Source organism: Ixodes scapularis, unplaced genomic scaffold (genome assembly GCF_016920785.2).
Source record: "Ixodes scapularis isolate PalLabHiFi unplaced genomic scaffold, ASM1692078v2 PGA_scaffold6__148_contigs__length_123643588, whole genome shotgun sequence".
NCBI lineage: Eukaryota > Metazoa > Arthropoda > Arachnida > Ixodida > Ixodidae > Ixodes > Ixodes scapularis.
Window position 1 is genome coordinate 41,151,999 of NW_024609881.1, and position 14,956 is coordinate 41,166,954.

General features: G+C 45.7%; 1 protein-coding gene across 1 annotated transcript in view; it reads left to right on the plus strand.

Annotated features, from left to right (window-relative positions):
• Nucleotides 1-14,956, plus strand: part of LOC8025322 (guanylate cyclase 32E) — a 312,963-nt gene that overhangs the window by 285,958 nt on the left and 12,049 nt on the right. The window contains exon 19 of the mRNA XM_040210470.2: nt 5,495-5,593. Within this exon, the coding sequence (XP_040066404.1) occupies nt 5,495-5,593 (99 nt within the window). The remainder of the gene's footprint in view (nt 1-5,494; nt 5,594-14,956) is intronic.

Sequence of the window (14,956 nt, forward strand, 5' to 3'; positions counted from 1 at the left end):
CATGCTGAATGGTCCATTCGCTTTCACGCCGACTCGGGCTCGGGAAGTAAGCCCAGAAATAAATAAGACATCGCTATCATTACCAGTCAACAGAGTATAACACGAGTGCAAAGCACACAGCGAAGAGTGCGAATTCCCAATTTCCGGCTATCATAAAACATATGAATTGGCATAGCCTGAAACACACTGCGGGCGAGCCAATACCAAACACTGAGAACTCTATTAAGAATCTGACAATATTCAACGTTCCTAAACATTCCTCGAAATAGATTTGATCAGAAAGGAAGTATTGCTCAAAAAAGCGGCTAAAAGCTATACTCGGTGGATACATTTTCTTTCTAATATCTATAGCATCTATACACTATTTTCTATAGAAATTATGTAGGAAGTGGGTAAATACCTTTGCAAAAGGGCCGTGATACATATTTGCTGGAAATAAGGGAAACAAATTTTTCGAGTGCAAGCTGCACCGCTCAATTAATACGAACTTTCTGTTTCCGATTTGGCAACCACCTCTGTTATTACAGTTAAACTTGTCTAGTTGCTTTAAAGCAACTGAAGAGTCTAACCAAACTTTGTCCAGGTTCCGGTTAAGAAATCAAACATGCCAACACAAGCGTATTCTGCGAAACATTTTTAAAAACCATTTGTGGCACTCTAAGCAATGCCGAAACTACCCAGACCTGAAAGGGTGCGATACAAGACAGCACACACTCCTCAAACATGCGCCATATTCTCTATTACGGCAAGAAAGCAATTTTCTAATTGCTGAATGAAATTAAAGGCAGCCTGGGATGGTATATTAGATTCCCGAAGAGCTTGCCAGGCACGTGATATGCTTTAAGCACAAGTAAGTACTGGTGAGGCCTGGCCAAGCTCTCAGACTCTTCCCTCACCAGCTGAGAACAGCTACAGCTGTGGGTTGTCAGTCCAAGGAAACGCTTGATCAAATAGCCCCTAACGTAACAAGTGGCCAGGTCAACAAATATGCTAAACCTCATGTCTAATGTCAGCTCAGAAATATCCTCGAGTGGCGGTAAGTTACCAATTGGAAGACATTACAGATTGTCTGCAATTGAACTTTCATAAAGCAAAAATATTGGCAACTCCTTCAAGAGGTCAGCCTTGTCATCCTCTACGTTTCCATTGTTCGACAGTTTGAACAGTTTCCTTATTCCTATCTGCTTCAGTCCTGAGGTGAACTGATACAACTTTGAGTTTGTATTGCAGCCCTGCAGGTGTCATATAGCTCCAAAAATGTTCTGAAGTGGGTCTTGCTGCAAACGTCGTGTAAGCAAGAAAATGTCACGGCTATTTGAAAGCTCCTCCCACACCACGAGGACACTCTTTCTAGTAATGTCCACCCTATGATGGTTTGTGACTGCATCCTACTTTCGAACTTTCATGTTGAAATAGATCCGAGTTGCAGGTGAAGGAGATCAAATACCTCAGATTCTCCTTTCAGAATGGCATGACGAACCTTCTGCCCTGTCTTCTTGAATTGTGAGCTATTTAGAAAGCTCTCCATTCTATCGCAGAGGCAGGCTGTAACCAAGGCTGCCTCAGGAAGCTCCTTGGCATAAACAATGAATAGGATTGCAAGACAGACTGAGGCACTGATTACCTGTGCGGCACGTTTTACTTTCATGTTATTGAAAGGGTTTTGAAAAATGTGTCTCTCAGTAAATTTCGGAGCCAATCGCAACCTCATCTCATGGGTAAAACGATAAAGTTTAACAATATGGGACCAGTCAATGACCTTAATTCCAAGGCAAAATTTGTGTGCTTGGAGATTATTCCTGGTTGTTTTGATAAGGTGCGAAACATCAAAGATAAAGTAAACATATTCGTTATCAGCTCCAAAAACACGGCTTACCCACAGACACACCAAGTGGGTTGGCCAAGCTCACGTTTGGAGCCCCTTATCTCAGACCAAAGCCTTTAGTGGGAAGCCAGTCTTAAGCTCTTGCAACGAGAGAAATGAGGAGACTGCGGTTAACAAAAACGGTATTGAAGTGTGCACAACAGTGTATGCAAGTGGCTGAACCGACCTCCTGGAAATTCTAGAGAGCACAACACAACAACCAAGGATCTATCTGAAACACCGTTCAACACCGTCATCTGTAAATCCATGGACAATGTCGTTCGCAGAGTAATAAATAATGTCCCTTTTCAAAGAAATCTCATCGAAAATCAAGATGCACACACGATTAACACCCGACAGCCCGACGGAAACAACAGCGCGAGAAGCTGAAACCGCTCGGCTCCACAAACTCACGCCGAGCATGCGAGCACGCGGGCAGTCATGCGTCATCTTGTTTGATGCGAAGCTGACCGAACACGCTGCAGCAGAAAGCACAAACGGACGGCACGGCACGCACGGCACGGACGAACGACGCACGGACGAGCAGAGGCCATGCAAAATGATGCTGATGTGACGGCGTGTAGGCAAGCAGGCACACGGCAGGCCGTGGCAGGCGCCATACCTCGCGTAATTTTTGTGACGTATCCAGTTAAAACTATTTAGTCGTTTTGAGTACTTAAATAATTCTAAAACGTAACACAAAATGAATACTTGTCACGGAAAGAGTTCTACCTAATTTTAACCAAATCACAGAAAAGCGCCACGTAGCAGAGGGCATTAAACACACTATCTGGGCCGCGAATCGGCTTCAGTGTCCTCTCTTTACGTTTACTATATTACTCTATGGCCACAGCAAATTCCCTTTCGCAACAGGACCGCCCGGCGCCAGCCAGCAAGCCGCGCCCGTGACCACTACGTGCAATCGAGGGACCGGAACTGCGGGAAGGAGGAGTGGACCCCAAGGGCTTCTTGTTCAGGGAGGAAGGGTAGAAGGGTGGGAAGGGAGGCAACAGAAAGCATAAGCGGGCGAGGAGGATAAGTTTGTCTCCGAGAGATGTTCCTCAGTGGGACTGCTTGCTGCGCTTCAAGTCCAACGACAGACAAGACCTCGCCCGTCGTCGGTCGTTTGTTGGCGCGTGTCGGCGATTGTCGCGGGTGTTGGTCGTTGCAGTGGGACTGCATCGGCGACACGGAACTTTTTGGTGTCATCGGATAAAAACCGGTGCTTCTCGCTCTAGTGGAACGAGGCTATAGAAACAAATTCGAGAGGCCAAGAGGGGAACACTGGGAACAAAGAAATATTCCACGAAACCGCTTCTAACCCCTCTTCCCATGTGCCCTTCTGCACCAGTTCGAAATTATTTGCGGAGCATTCCGGTCAAGATGATGAAGATTCCGGGATCAAAATCCACCTGTTTAGAATTAATTAACTCCACCTATCAGAAAACTGGTTTTGAGAATTTTGAGGGTAAAAAAATGCGCGCATTTAGATGGCGAAGAGGTAAAACTTAGTAGAACGGACATTTGAGAAAGTTGGTACGAGTTCACCGTGAAGAACAGTGCTAGCATGTTCATGGTGAAAAACAATAACAAAAAGGAACGACTACACAGGAGACGCGCTGTTTTCCACAAGAAAAGAAACGCATTTCAATGAGCCTAGGGGCCAAACTTACGCCAAAATAAACACACAAGGAGATTTTGGGGAAGTCCAGTCTACGTCACTGTAGCGCAATAAAACCAGCAGGATCGGGCGTTTTCTGGCAGAAGGACTGCCTGTGCTCGCATGAAAACGTGTTCGCGCATTTTCATACCGGAATTTTATCAACCGATTTCCGAAAATGGTTTATTGCGATTCTGCCGAGAGTTTGCGCCAGAATCCTCCGTTGACGGAAGCACTCTAGCTTCGGAGCAAAGGTAGGATATGAGTGTAAAATCCCGATGACGTCACCAGCACTTTGCTAGGCCGAAGCGCATCGTGATATTCAAAAACAACTTTTAAAAAAAATTAACTAGAGGACAGATAGATGCGGGCGAACTTGAGGCTATCCATTTGGTCTTTTGTAGGCAAACGAAAAGTGTGTTTTGCTGGAGCTTTGTTTCCTCTTCTGTGTTTGTTCGCTTGGTTCCAAGATTGCAATCGGTTAAGACTTGTCCAGGAGTCAAACGATCCCTAGTTCTGTATATTAATCCGGCGGCAACTTTTTCGAGGATTTTTCGAAATCGATTTGAGATAATGAGTACAAGATATTGAGAAAAGTGAATAAGATAGAGGAGCAATTACGCTAAACAATAGGTATTTTGCAAAATGTAAGAAAAAACTGCCAAAAGTGTTTCAAATACAGTACCTTGTGTCGAGTATTTAAGACATGCACAATTCTGTTCTGGCGCCATTGACCTTTCCGAAAAACCCCACGAGGAATCTCTTCAATCCTAGGCTTCGTCAACCCTAGAATAAATTCCCAAATAATTAAAAATTAGTTTGAGAGTTTACTGGTAGGGTTTGCTTGTCAACAAGCATTTGCACACAGAAGAAGGTAATATATCAATTGATCACCTGATATTCAAAAAGATGGGAAAGACCTCAAGTTAATACAATTTTAAACGAAAGATATCTTCTCAGGTCTATATAAGCTCCACCATCTGCCTCAACGATTATTGCAAATAGACACTGAACGCGAATACGTGTTCCAAATATGTCTTCAAGTGGGGCTGAATAACCGCGGATTTATCACGGGAGGCAGATATTTCTTTCTGACCCCAGCTTCCCAAAAGCAATCGCTTCGCGCATTTGAAAAAAGAGATTGCCCCCCGTCCCCTTCGCCATTACGTAGGAACTCTTCCCGATTACTGGAGGTGCTTTCATGACACACTGAAATATCACCAAGGAGGAGAAACAAAATCCAAATATCGATCTCATAACATCTGGACACTATAAATAGTAAAAAAAAAAACTCTGCAAAACCAAGCTCGGAACGTCTGCAGTATATTACCTACCAGGAAGAAAGCAACAAGGCACGAAGAAGCAGAACCTTCAGACAAGAACTTTGAGAACAAATTGCTTCTTCAAGCTAATAAAGCCTTTTGGTAAAAATAGAAGCCATAAAACAGCTGTGTTTTCCATTAGGCTACCGGGGTTGCGCTATTGTTATCAAAACAGGTGTACCTTTTCTTTAAAAAAAGTAACTTCAAAAGTAACTCCAATTTTTTACGGACCATGGTGGGTGGGTTCGCTCAATTAATTTCAAAAGGAATAATTTATGCTAAAATCAAATTACTTAAGAAGCCGCTACTTAGTCACTTAAATACAATCTTTTGGGTAACCGTACACGCCTGACACAATGTAATTTTGTGTTTTGATGATATTAAGCTAATGTGAACGTCAATGCTTATAAAGAAGTTTGGTATTTCTCTTTTTTTTTATCTAAGCAATGTCATGAACTCAAAAGGAACGCGTTCTTGCCAACCTGTAGTGCAACATTCTCACGGAGTTTGAGCTTTCTGCGGCGACTAGTTCACTTACGCGGGGCAAAAAACTCGGTTATTTTTTTTTATAAAGCTTCGTATTGCTTTTACGAATGGTTTCTATGTGCTACTTTATGTGACATTCCGATGCACTTGTCTTTGCTGCAGGACCTGTGTGTGCGGGTGTGGTTGGGAGAAAGATGCCTCGTTACTGCCTGTTCGGAGACACCGTGAACACGGCCTCAAGGATGGAGTCGACTGGAATGCGTGAGATATTCATATCCTAACTAACAATAAACTACAGAAATCTCCGTGGAAAGCAAGTTATACCATAGCCTCCTACACTATTGGGTAACGCCGGCCCTTCGACGCCAGAACTGTGGCAGCCAATAGTAGAATACAGAAAATGCCAGGGAGATGGTGTAATGGCGCGTTCACACTGGAAGCGGATCTGCAAACGCGAAGCGGATCCGCTCGTACTCAATCGCAAGGTGGCTAGGATCGAGCGGTTGGAGCGCGTTTTTGCCTACCGCTTCAGGAGCGATTTCTCCCAACCGCATTCGCGAACCGCAAAGCGGCAGCCAATCAGAACACCACACTGGCGTGACGTCAGTGACATTAGAAACAAGATGGCACCTGCCGCTGGTGAGGCGTTTAAGGCGCTGTAGTCCTAGCGTTACAACAGAAAAATCAACGAAGAACCGTGATGTTCACGTCCGTCACTTGAATCCGCCGCGAAAATAATTGACTCGTAATCTTTAAGGGCTTCGGCGAGGGGATTTGGTTTGGGTAAGAATTTGTTTATTATTCCGGGTGCCACAGCCCGAAGCTCGCTGCCTTGTTAATCTTTCCCCGTAGAACGTCGGAACCCGCCCCGATCGACTGAAATGTCAGCTTTTGTACCCACTAAGATACTCGCGTGAACTATTGGAAGCTTCCGACACCGTGCATGGCCACCAGGAAGGCCGATGGAGACGTCGTGAGCCTAATTGCGTAGCCAACGCACTACCGTAGAGCGGGCAACGCACTACCGCGGAGCTACTTGCGCTAGCTCGACCTGTAACGTTTACTGCTCACAAAAGAAGCAAAGAGAACATTCTCCAGGAATAAAGTGTACGTAAAAGAATGATGCAGAGTAATCCGTACGGCGTTTATTTGATCTTAATGTCAAACAGACCGCAGACTCGATTGACGTGCGAGTGACGAGAGGAGAGTCCGCCACCAACGAAGCCACGACCGGCTAGCACTGAACATATTGCCCCGCACCACGGTCCACGCCACCACCCTAAACTTCGAGAATGATAGGAGCAAGCGACGAGGGGGCGGGGGGAGATGGGGGGGGATGGGGGGGATGGGGGGGGGGAAACTGGTTCTCGATTCCTAAAACAAAGTAAGCCATTTCATGCGGGAAGGGTCCACTTCAAAGAAAAGGTCAGGGACATCCTCTTGTGAGTCAGCAAGGCGCGCCTAGTTGGGCTTTGCTTGTGGGCGAACTCGAGTGAATCGCAGGCAAGTTTCGCTTGTCTATGTCTCTTTTTTCGCTGCCTGAACTCGTGATAAGTGCGAACATCCCGAAGAGGTATCTTCAGAGTGCTAAAATAGCGAAGATTTGGGTTGTGGATCGTGAATTTAAGTTGATTTTGGATTGTAAAACGGAGTTGCCAAACGCAAGTCTCAAAAGATCACGCGTGATCGCCGAGAAAGCGCCAACCACCTTTCGCGAACCGCCAAGCGCCTCTGGGTGTGTCTGAATGGGGTCGCTCGCCAACCGCATCTACAACCGCTTCGCGAACGCGGATCCGCTTCCAGTGTGAATGCGCCATAAAGTTAGTGGCACCCCTCGAAGATCCGCTGGCACTTTTCGAAACTCTTCTGGATAGTTTTATTTAAAATCGAACATACGTGCCGGGATGAGCATTTTAATTTGCCCCAAAGTTCGCTGCATATGTCTGAACCAGCCTTCACGGTAATTTCAGGATAATTCTCGAAGCATCAAAATACCTGCTGTGTAATGGCGCATTCACACTGGAAGCGGATCCGCGTTCGCGAAGCGGTCGCGGATGCGGTTCGCGAGCGACCCCGTTCAGACACACCGAGAGGCGGTTGGCGGTTTCTCGGCGATCATGCGTGATCTTTTGAGACTTGCGTTTGGCAACCCTGTTTTACAATCCAAAATCCACTTTAATTTCAAGATCCAAAGCGAAAGTTTTGCTATTTTGGCACTCGAAATATTTTTCTCCGGGATGTTCGCGCACATCACGAGTTCAGGCAGCAAAAAAAAGAAGCATGGACCCGCCAAACTCGCCTGTGATTTCCTCGACTTCGCCCACAAGCAAAGCCCAGCTAGGCGCGCCTTGCTGACTCAGAACAGGATGCCCCCGACCTTTTCTTCGAAGTGAACCCTTCCCGCATGAATAGCTGACCTTGTTTTCGGGATAGAGAGCCAGTTTTCCCCCTCGTTGTTGTTCGCTCTTATCATTTTCGAAGTTGTGAGCGGTTGGGTGGACCGTGGTACAGTGACCGTGGTGCGGGAATGTGTTCGGTGCTAGCCGGTCGTGGCTTCGTTGGTGGCGGACTCTCCTCTCGTCACTCACTCGTCGATCCAGTCTACTGTTTGTTTGACATTAAGCTCAAATAAACGCTGTATGGATTACCTCTGCATTTTCTGGTACGTACACTTTATTCCTTGATTAGGTTCCCTTTATTTGTTTTATTAGTAGTAAACGTTACAGGTCGAGCTAGCGCAGGTACCCTGCCCCCTCCGCGGTAGTGCGTTGGCTACGCAATCGAGCTCTCGACGTCTCTATCGGCCTTCGTGGTGGTGATGCACGGTGCCGAAAGCATTCAATAGTTCACGCGACTACCCTAGGGGGTAGAAAAGCTGACATTTCGGTCGATCAGGGGCGGGTTCCGACGTTCTACAGGCAGAGATTAACAAGGCAGCGAGCTTGGGCTGTGGCACCCGGAATAATCAACAAACTCTTACCCGAACCAAATCACCGGTGCGAAGCCCGTTAAAATTACTGAGTCAATTATTTTCGCGGCGGAATCAAGTGACGGACGTGAACATCAAGTTTCTCCGTTGATTTGTCGGAAGCTAAGACTACAGCGCTAGGACTACAGCGCCTTGGGCGCCTCACCAGCAACAGGTGGCATCTTGTTTCGAAAGTCACTGACGTCAGCGTCGCGTTGTGATTGGTTGCCGCTTTGCGGTTCGTGAAAGCGGTTGGGAGAAATCGGTCCCGAAGCGGTTGGCAAAACGCGCTCCAACTGCTCGATCCTAGCCGCTTTGCGGTTGAGAACGCGCGGATCCGCTTCGCGAACGCGGATCCGCTTCCAGTGTGAACGCGCCATAAGAGCAGGAGGAGGAGGGGCATACCCTTCCCTTTGTACTCTTCCCTCCTTCTCCTCAAGAGCTGTGCTCTATTTTCGCCTTACAGAGATTTGTAAACGTCTTTCGTTATTTTTTTCCCCAAAGAAAAAGCTTTTGTTTTTTATTTATTTATTTGATTTGCGATGTAACCGTCTTTCTCAGTCCTTTGGGGCACCCGCATCTTCACATTCCAAAAAAAAAAAAAAAAAGTTGAAGTTTTTTTGTTTTTTTTTTGCGTGTTTTCCTTTTTCCTTATCTGCGGTAATTTGGAACCCACGTTTGTCACGTCAAGCCGCGGCGGTGGGGCTTCGGGCGATCTTCCGGTCTGGGAGTTCGGGCGGAAGTTGCCGTGCGTGACGGGCATTCCTCTGTTGTTTTGGAAGAAATTGAAGCCGAAAACCTACCTTTTCGTCAAAAAGCCGGGAAATTTGTGATCAGTTATCATGTATTTTCTGCCTGCTCGTTTCGTCCGAGAACGTAGATTGATGCAGTGAAAAGGGAAAACCAGACAACGTAAAACTTGCAGAACACGATTTCTTCTGCGGCAAGCAATTTAAGTTGAATTCAGGGATACATGAACGCGCGAAAGCCGTCAGACTATTCGGATCATCTGCGGACCACCGTTCAGCTCGTCTTCACATTGAAACTGTCGTCTGCTAGTTCAAAATGTCGTCTGCTCGTCCAAAGGACAGCGGCCCGGAGACAAACCGTTTAACAACTAATTAATAAGAAGCGAGTGCAGGCCTCAAAAGACTTAAGTTTGAAAGTTCTTTGAGGTAAGTAGGCTAGCACCTCCTAGATACGAAAACCTAAGGGCGGAATTTTCCCGCGTCGCTAGCGAAGGCCAGCGTAGGCCACAGACTGGACACGACTACGGCGTCAGCGTTCAGCCGGGATTCGGGCTCTCATTGATGGGGCGCGTGTTTCGGCCCAAAGCTTCCGCAGCTTTCGTGTCCAATCTGTGACCCACGATGGCCTTCTTTAGTGACGCAGAAAAATGCAACACTAGGTTTTCTTCTCTAGCAGGTGTTGAGCCGGCTTGGTGTAAACCGTAGATACAATGAGATGTTGATCATTGTTACTAGTGGGCATCACCAACTTGCTACAATCTAAGAAAAAATATGATCGCAAAATGCCCTTGAGGGAATCTGCGGCTTGTGCAAATTTTGCACTTTACCGAGGTTGTGAAAATCTCTGCGGAGAGCAAGTTATCTTCTAGGATTCGACTGGAGGGATAGTGGGTAGACCTCGAAGCCAGATGCCCCGAGCTCTGTTCACTATTTCTTTTTTAAATCAGCATATAAGAGTTCGGCGTTCTGACATCATCGGAACCTCGCGTGCGAGAAGCACACGAACTTGCGCTCTAGGGTTGTTTTAAGCTCCTATTTTTATGTCAAATATACCTTCTTCATCAAGTGGCCTTTCTAGTCCGGCAGGGGTCGATAGGGCTTGGGCAAAACCGTTCTTCACGAGCTAAAACAGTTCTCTGGGCATCAAAAAAAACTTTCAAGAACGGATTGTTTTTGGGGTGTATGCCTGATTCACTTGGTTCAATTCTGACTGCATTTCATATACCGACGTCGAGCACAGTAGCTACCGTCCAGCCTTTTGCATCCCGAGCGACGTCGGGACTGAAAATAACGAGCTGAATCTCATCATATGAATCAGGCTTTAGCATCCATCCTGCTCTGTTTACGTTTAATGAATCTACGCGCCCCACATAATTTACGCAAAGTTTTGTTGTGTAATGATCCGTGTTAATTTCGCTCAGGCCATTATAATATTAAGACATTCCTGGGAACGCATAGTATCAACAATTAATACACTAAGAAGAGCACGAGGTCTTACACGGACACCAACATCACACTCCAATGGTTCTGTTGGTGCGGGAAGGCGTGCTTCTTGCCCGTACCCCATCGCGAATGCGCGGCGTCGGCGGCGTGCCGCTAGGTACACTCCGGTTTGTTCGTAATCATTAGTTCATATATATAGACTCTGTTGCTAGACACTCTCTAGGCAAACCATGCGTAGCTTACTGGAAATGTAATAGTTAATTTCACTAGCATAGAGCAATAGTTGTTTTAGCATGGCTGTTTTCCGACTTGGGAAGTAATCATTCACAACTAACGGATGACTTGTAATTCGTTACTTTTTCAAGTAATTTTGTAATTGCAACGTTACTTTTTTTCAGAAGTATTTTTAATATAATTTCGCTACAAAATATTGGTAACCGATTACTTGAATTGCTCGTTCCTTTTTAAAAATATTAGCATAATACAGCAACTGGAGGAACACGACCAGAACATTCAGCAGCATAAAAAGAGCAAGTTTAACAAAATAAAAAAAGGCTCGAGGTACACCTAAGCACTTTTTATGAGCTGTGAATGCGAAAGCACGCACGCCGTTTTTCGCTCGCTTCTTTAATCTGCGGCGTACAACGCGCTAACATTGGGCGTGCAATGGTCGAGCCGCTGCCTCGCGGACACGAAGCGCCATCGGTGAGCGATCGTTCAAGCTGTCGTGTGCCCTGCGGCGCGAGGAGGGAACAAACAGCAACGTAGTTCTAGCAGAACGAACCCCTTGGTTGATTCCATCCGCCGTATATATTGTCACGCGCTGTACAACCGATAAGAGGCGAGCGAACGCGGTGATCAGTGGTAACACACACAACAGTGTGATCATACAGTCAGTACGACACCACACAAACTGACGTGCAGCGGCCAATGGGAGCCTTGTCGACGCGCGCCGGCCAATGGAACAGAAGTGTAAAACGTGCCTTTGGCTAGCTTTGCGCGTGCGTTCAATAAGGTGTCCTCTTGCATGGTTTCAAAGCTGATGACGTCGGCTCTCTCCATGAGACAGATAATAATTTCGCATTAAAATATCAGGAAGGGGAGAATAGCCGAAAAAAGTACGATTTTTCGTATGACTAGTCACTAGAACCACTAGAAAGATGGGCATAGAATATACAAATATACGAAGACAAAAGATTAACTGAGACAACGCCATCGTGATTTTCTTCTTCTCCCGGCAGGAGAAAGCTCTTCGTGTTTATGAAACAAACAAACAAATTAGCCATCACTTGTTTATACCGCAAGAGTTTAGTCTGCCAGAACAGGGAGAAATTGCTACCCACTATACATTTTGTTTTTTTTATTTTAGCAGCCCAAAAACAACATTGCAGGTCCCCTCTTTGGTGCGCGAACATATAAATATGAACAGAAAAAAAAAGACGAAGAAGCGCAATTGGAGGTTTCAAACACAACACAACAATCTATAGATAAGCAATTTAGCCATTGCAGTACAACTGCTAGCCTGGGGTCTTTAACGTGCACCATGCAGTAGTGATACGCGACGGCACTCCGGTTCGCCGCTCATCCAGATATAACGGGCAGGAATGGGAAGTGAACCCAGAATCTCCGAGTTCTGCAGCGCGAACTTTCGCTCACCGTGCTCCGAGCTGGTGTGCGCTAGCTTACCCTGCCACCGATTCCCCTTCGTGTCTATTTGTTTTTGTCTTTGAAACCGTTTCACCCTTTCCAACTTCTTTGACATCTCTCGCCACCTGCACTGACATCAAAGGCTGGTCGTACCCCCTCGATTCGCACGTTCACATCTCGCGTAAGAGACGATGTAGCCTCGCGCGAGTGAGTCGATTATTTTTTGTTTTGTTTTTGATGCGCGCTAGTTTATTCTAGCACGCTCTTGAGACACGGCTGAAAAGCGCCCTGCATGAGGCTAAGAGCATCGTCTTCGAGGGTACGGACGATACTTCTTTTTGTTTACTTGTCTTGGCATGGTGGTCGAGATCACATTTCACTTTACAGTCAAATGTCCACACAAAGGGCTTCTGGTCAAAATGTCCAACGAGATGAAATGTCCATCGAGTCAAAATGTCCAATAGGCCACGTGACACCCGTGTCAAAATGTCCATCGAGACAAAATGTCCAATCGGGTCAGAATGTCCATCGAGTCAAAATGTCCATCGAGACGAAATGTACAATCGGGTCAAAAGGTCCATCGAGTGACTCGAGTCGAAATGTCCATCGAGACGAAATGTCCAATAGGGTCAAAATGTCCATCGAGTCAAAATGTCCATGGAGACGAATATCCAAAAGGGGTCAAAATGTCCATGTAGAAGTGCTCTATCTTAGTTGATTGACTACCCACAACCCTCGGTTTAACACAAAAGGCGCTAAATTCTTTCGTTTTCTTTTTTGTGGGTCAAGGTCCGTGGAGATACAATTTTGTTCAAGGATTTCGCCCAACTGTCGGGGACACTGGGTCCGATCGGTCGGTGACCCCGTTTAACACAAAAGACCCTGTTTAACGCAGAGCCGCCGACTTTTTTTGTCGGCCAAGATCAGTGGAGGCACAATTTTGTTCCAAGGATTTGCACGTGCAATGAGTAATTTCTTCTTGAATCTCGTTTTAAACGCTTCTGCTGCAAACGTCCGCATGTGAACCTCGTGGACATGGGCACGAAGCACCCTCCTTGGTTTTTATATATTAAAATTGGCTCAATATAAGATAACATTCTAGAGGCAAAAAGATACAGACGAAAAAGAAGACATAGAACACAACCTTTCTTTTTTTTCCTCTTTTTTTTCGTTCGTGTCTTTTTGCGTTTTTGATTCCTTTTAGTCATGAACCAGCTACCTAATCCAAAGTTTTAGTTAGTTCTATTTTATCTTTGCTTCAATCACCGTATCCTAACTACAAAATCTATCATTGCATTTGCTGCCGTTATTCATCACGTTTAATTATATTGCCTTAGCTGTCTCCTAATTTGCAGGTTAAGGAAGGAAGCCCTGTTTTAAGCATCGCAAAAATAAGCTAAATATCGCGGTCAGCACCAACCCCGCCAGTATATAACTCCAGCGGCTGGAGCAATTAACTCAATTTTTCGGAACATAGCGTAGTCTGATTCATTTTAGGCAATACTTAGAAATTGTCAGTGCTGCAATGGTGGTCAACAGAGCCCGCGAATACATAAAGATGAATAGCGTCCGTCACCGGGAACGGGCCCCATTTGTTAATTTAAAAAAAAATCACCCCCCCCCCTCACCTTTTAACCAGCGCACAAATCTGAAATTTGACAGTTTCTTCCAACCGCTAGGGTTACATTTTAGCGGACGTTCAGCGTCCGCAACGTATATGTATTAGTTCTTGTTTGTTTTTTTGCGATTAGAAATATTTTTTTTTTCCAAAAAAAGTTTGTCAGATTTTTTCAAGTCATTGCACTACTACCGCTTTAGCGAAAACCCGGGGCGCGTGTAAGTATTCGGAATTCTAAAGACGTTCGTCTCAGCATTATGCAGTGCCAGAGTCTGGGCCAACGATACAAAGAGGTCAAAATGTCCATCGGGTGAAAACGACCACCGATTCGAAAAGTCCAATCGGGTTGAAATGTCCAAAGAGTCAAAATGTCCAACGAGACGAAATGTCCAATCGGGTCAAAATGTCCAAAGTGTCAAAATGTCCAACGAGACGAAATGTCCAAGCAGGGCAAAATGTCCAACGAGACGAAATGTCCACCGAGACGAAATGTCCAATATTGGGCTTTCAGACCCGTTGGACATTTCGTCTCGTTGGACATTTTGGCGTGGAATCCACACAAAGAGGGGGGGGGGGTTGGCCATCTAAGGAGTGCTGACAGAGAGAGAGAGCGAAGGTACTTGTAAACGATTCCACGTAAAAATGTCCAACGAGACGAAACGTCCAACGGGTCAGAGTGTCCAATATTGGACATTTCATCTCGGTGGACATTTCGTCTCGTTGGACATTTTGACCTGGTTGGACATTTCGTCTCGTTGGACATTTTGACTCTTTGGACATTTCGACCCGATTGGACATTTCGTCTCGTTGGACATTCTGACTCTTTGGACATTTCGACCCGATTGGACATTTCGTCTCGTTGGACATTTTGACTCTTTGGACATTTTGACCCAATTGGACATTTCGAATAGGTGGACGTTTTTAAACGATAGACATTTTGACCTCTCTGTATCGTTGGCCCAGACTCTGGCACTGCATATTACTGAGACGGACGTCTTTAGAATTCCGAATACCTACACGCGCCCGGGTTTTCGCTAAGGCGGTAGTAGTGTGATGACTTGAAAAAATCTCACAAACCTTTAAAAAAAAAAAAGAAAAAAAATATTTCTATAAAAAAAAAAAAAACACTAATATACGTTGCGGACGCTGGAACTCCGCTAAAATGTAACCCTAGCGGTTGGAAGAAAATGTCAAATTTA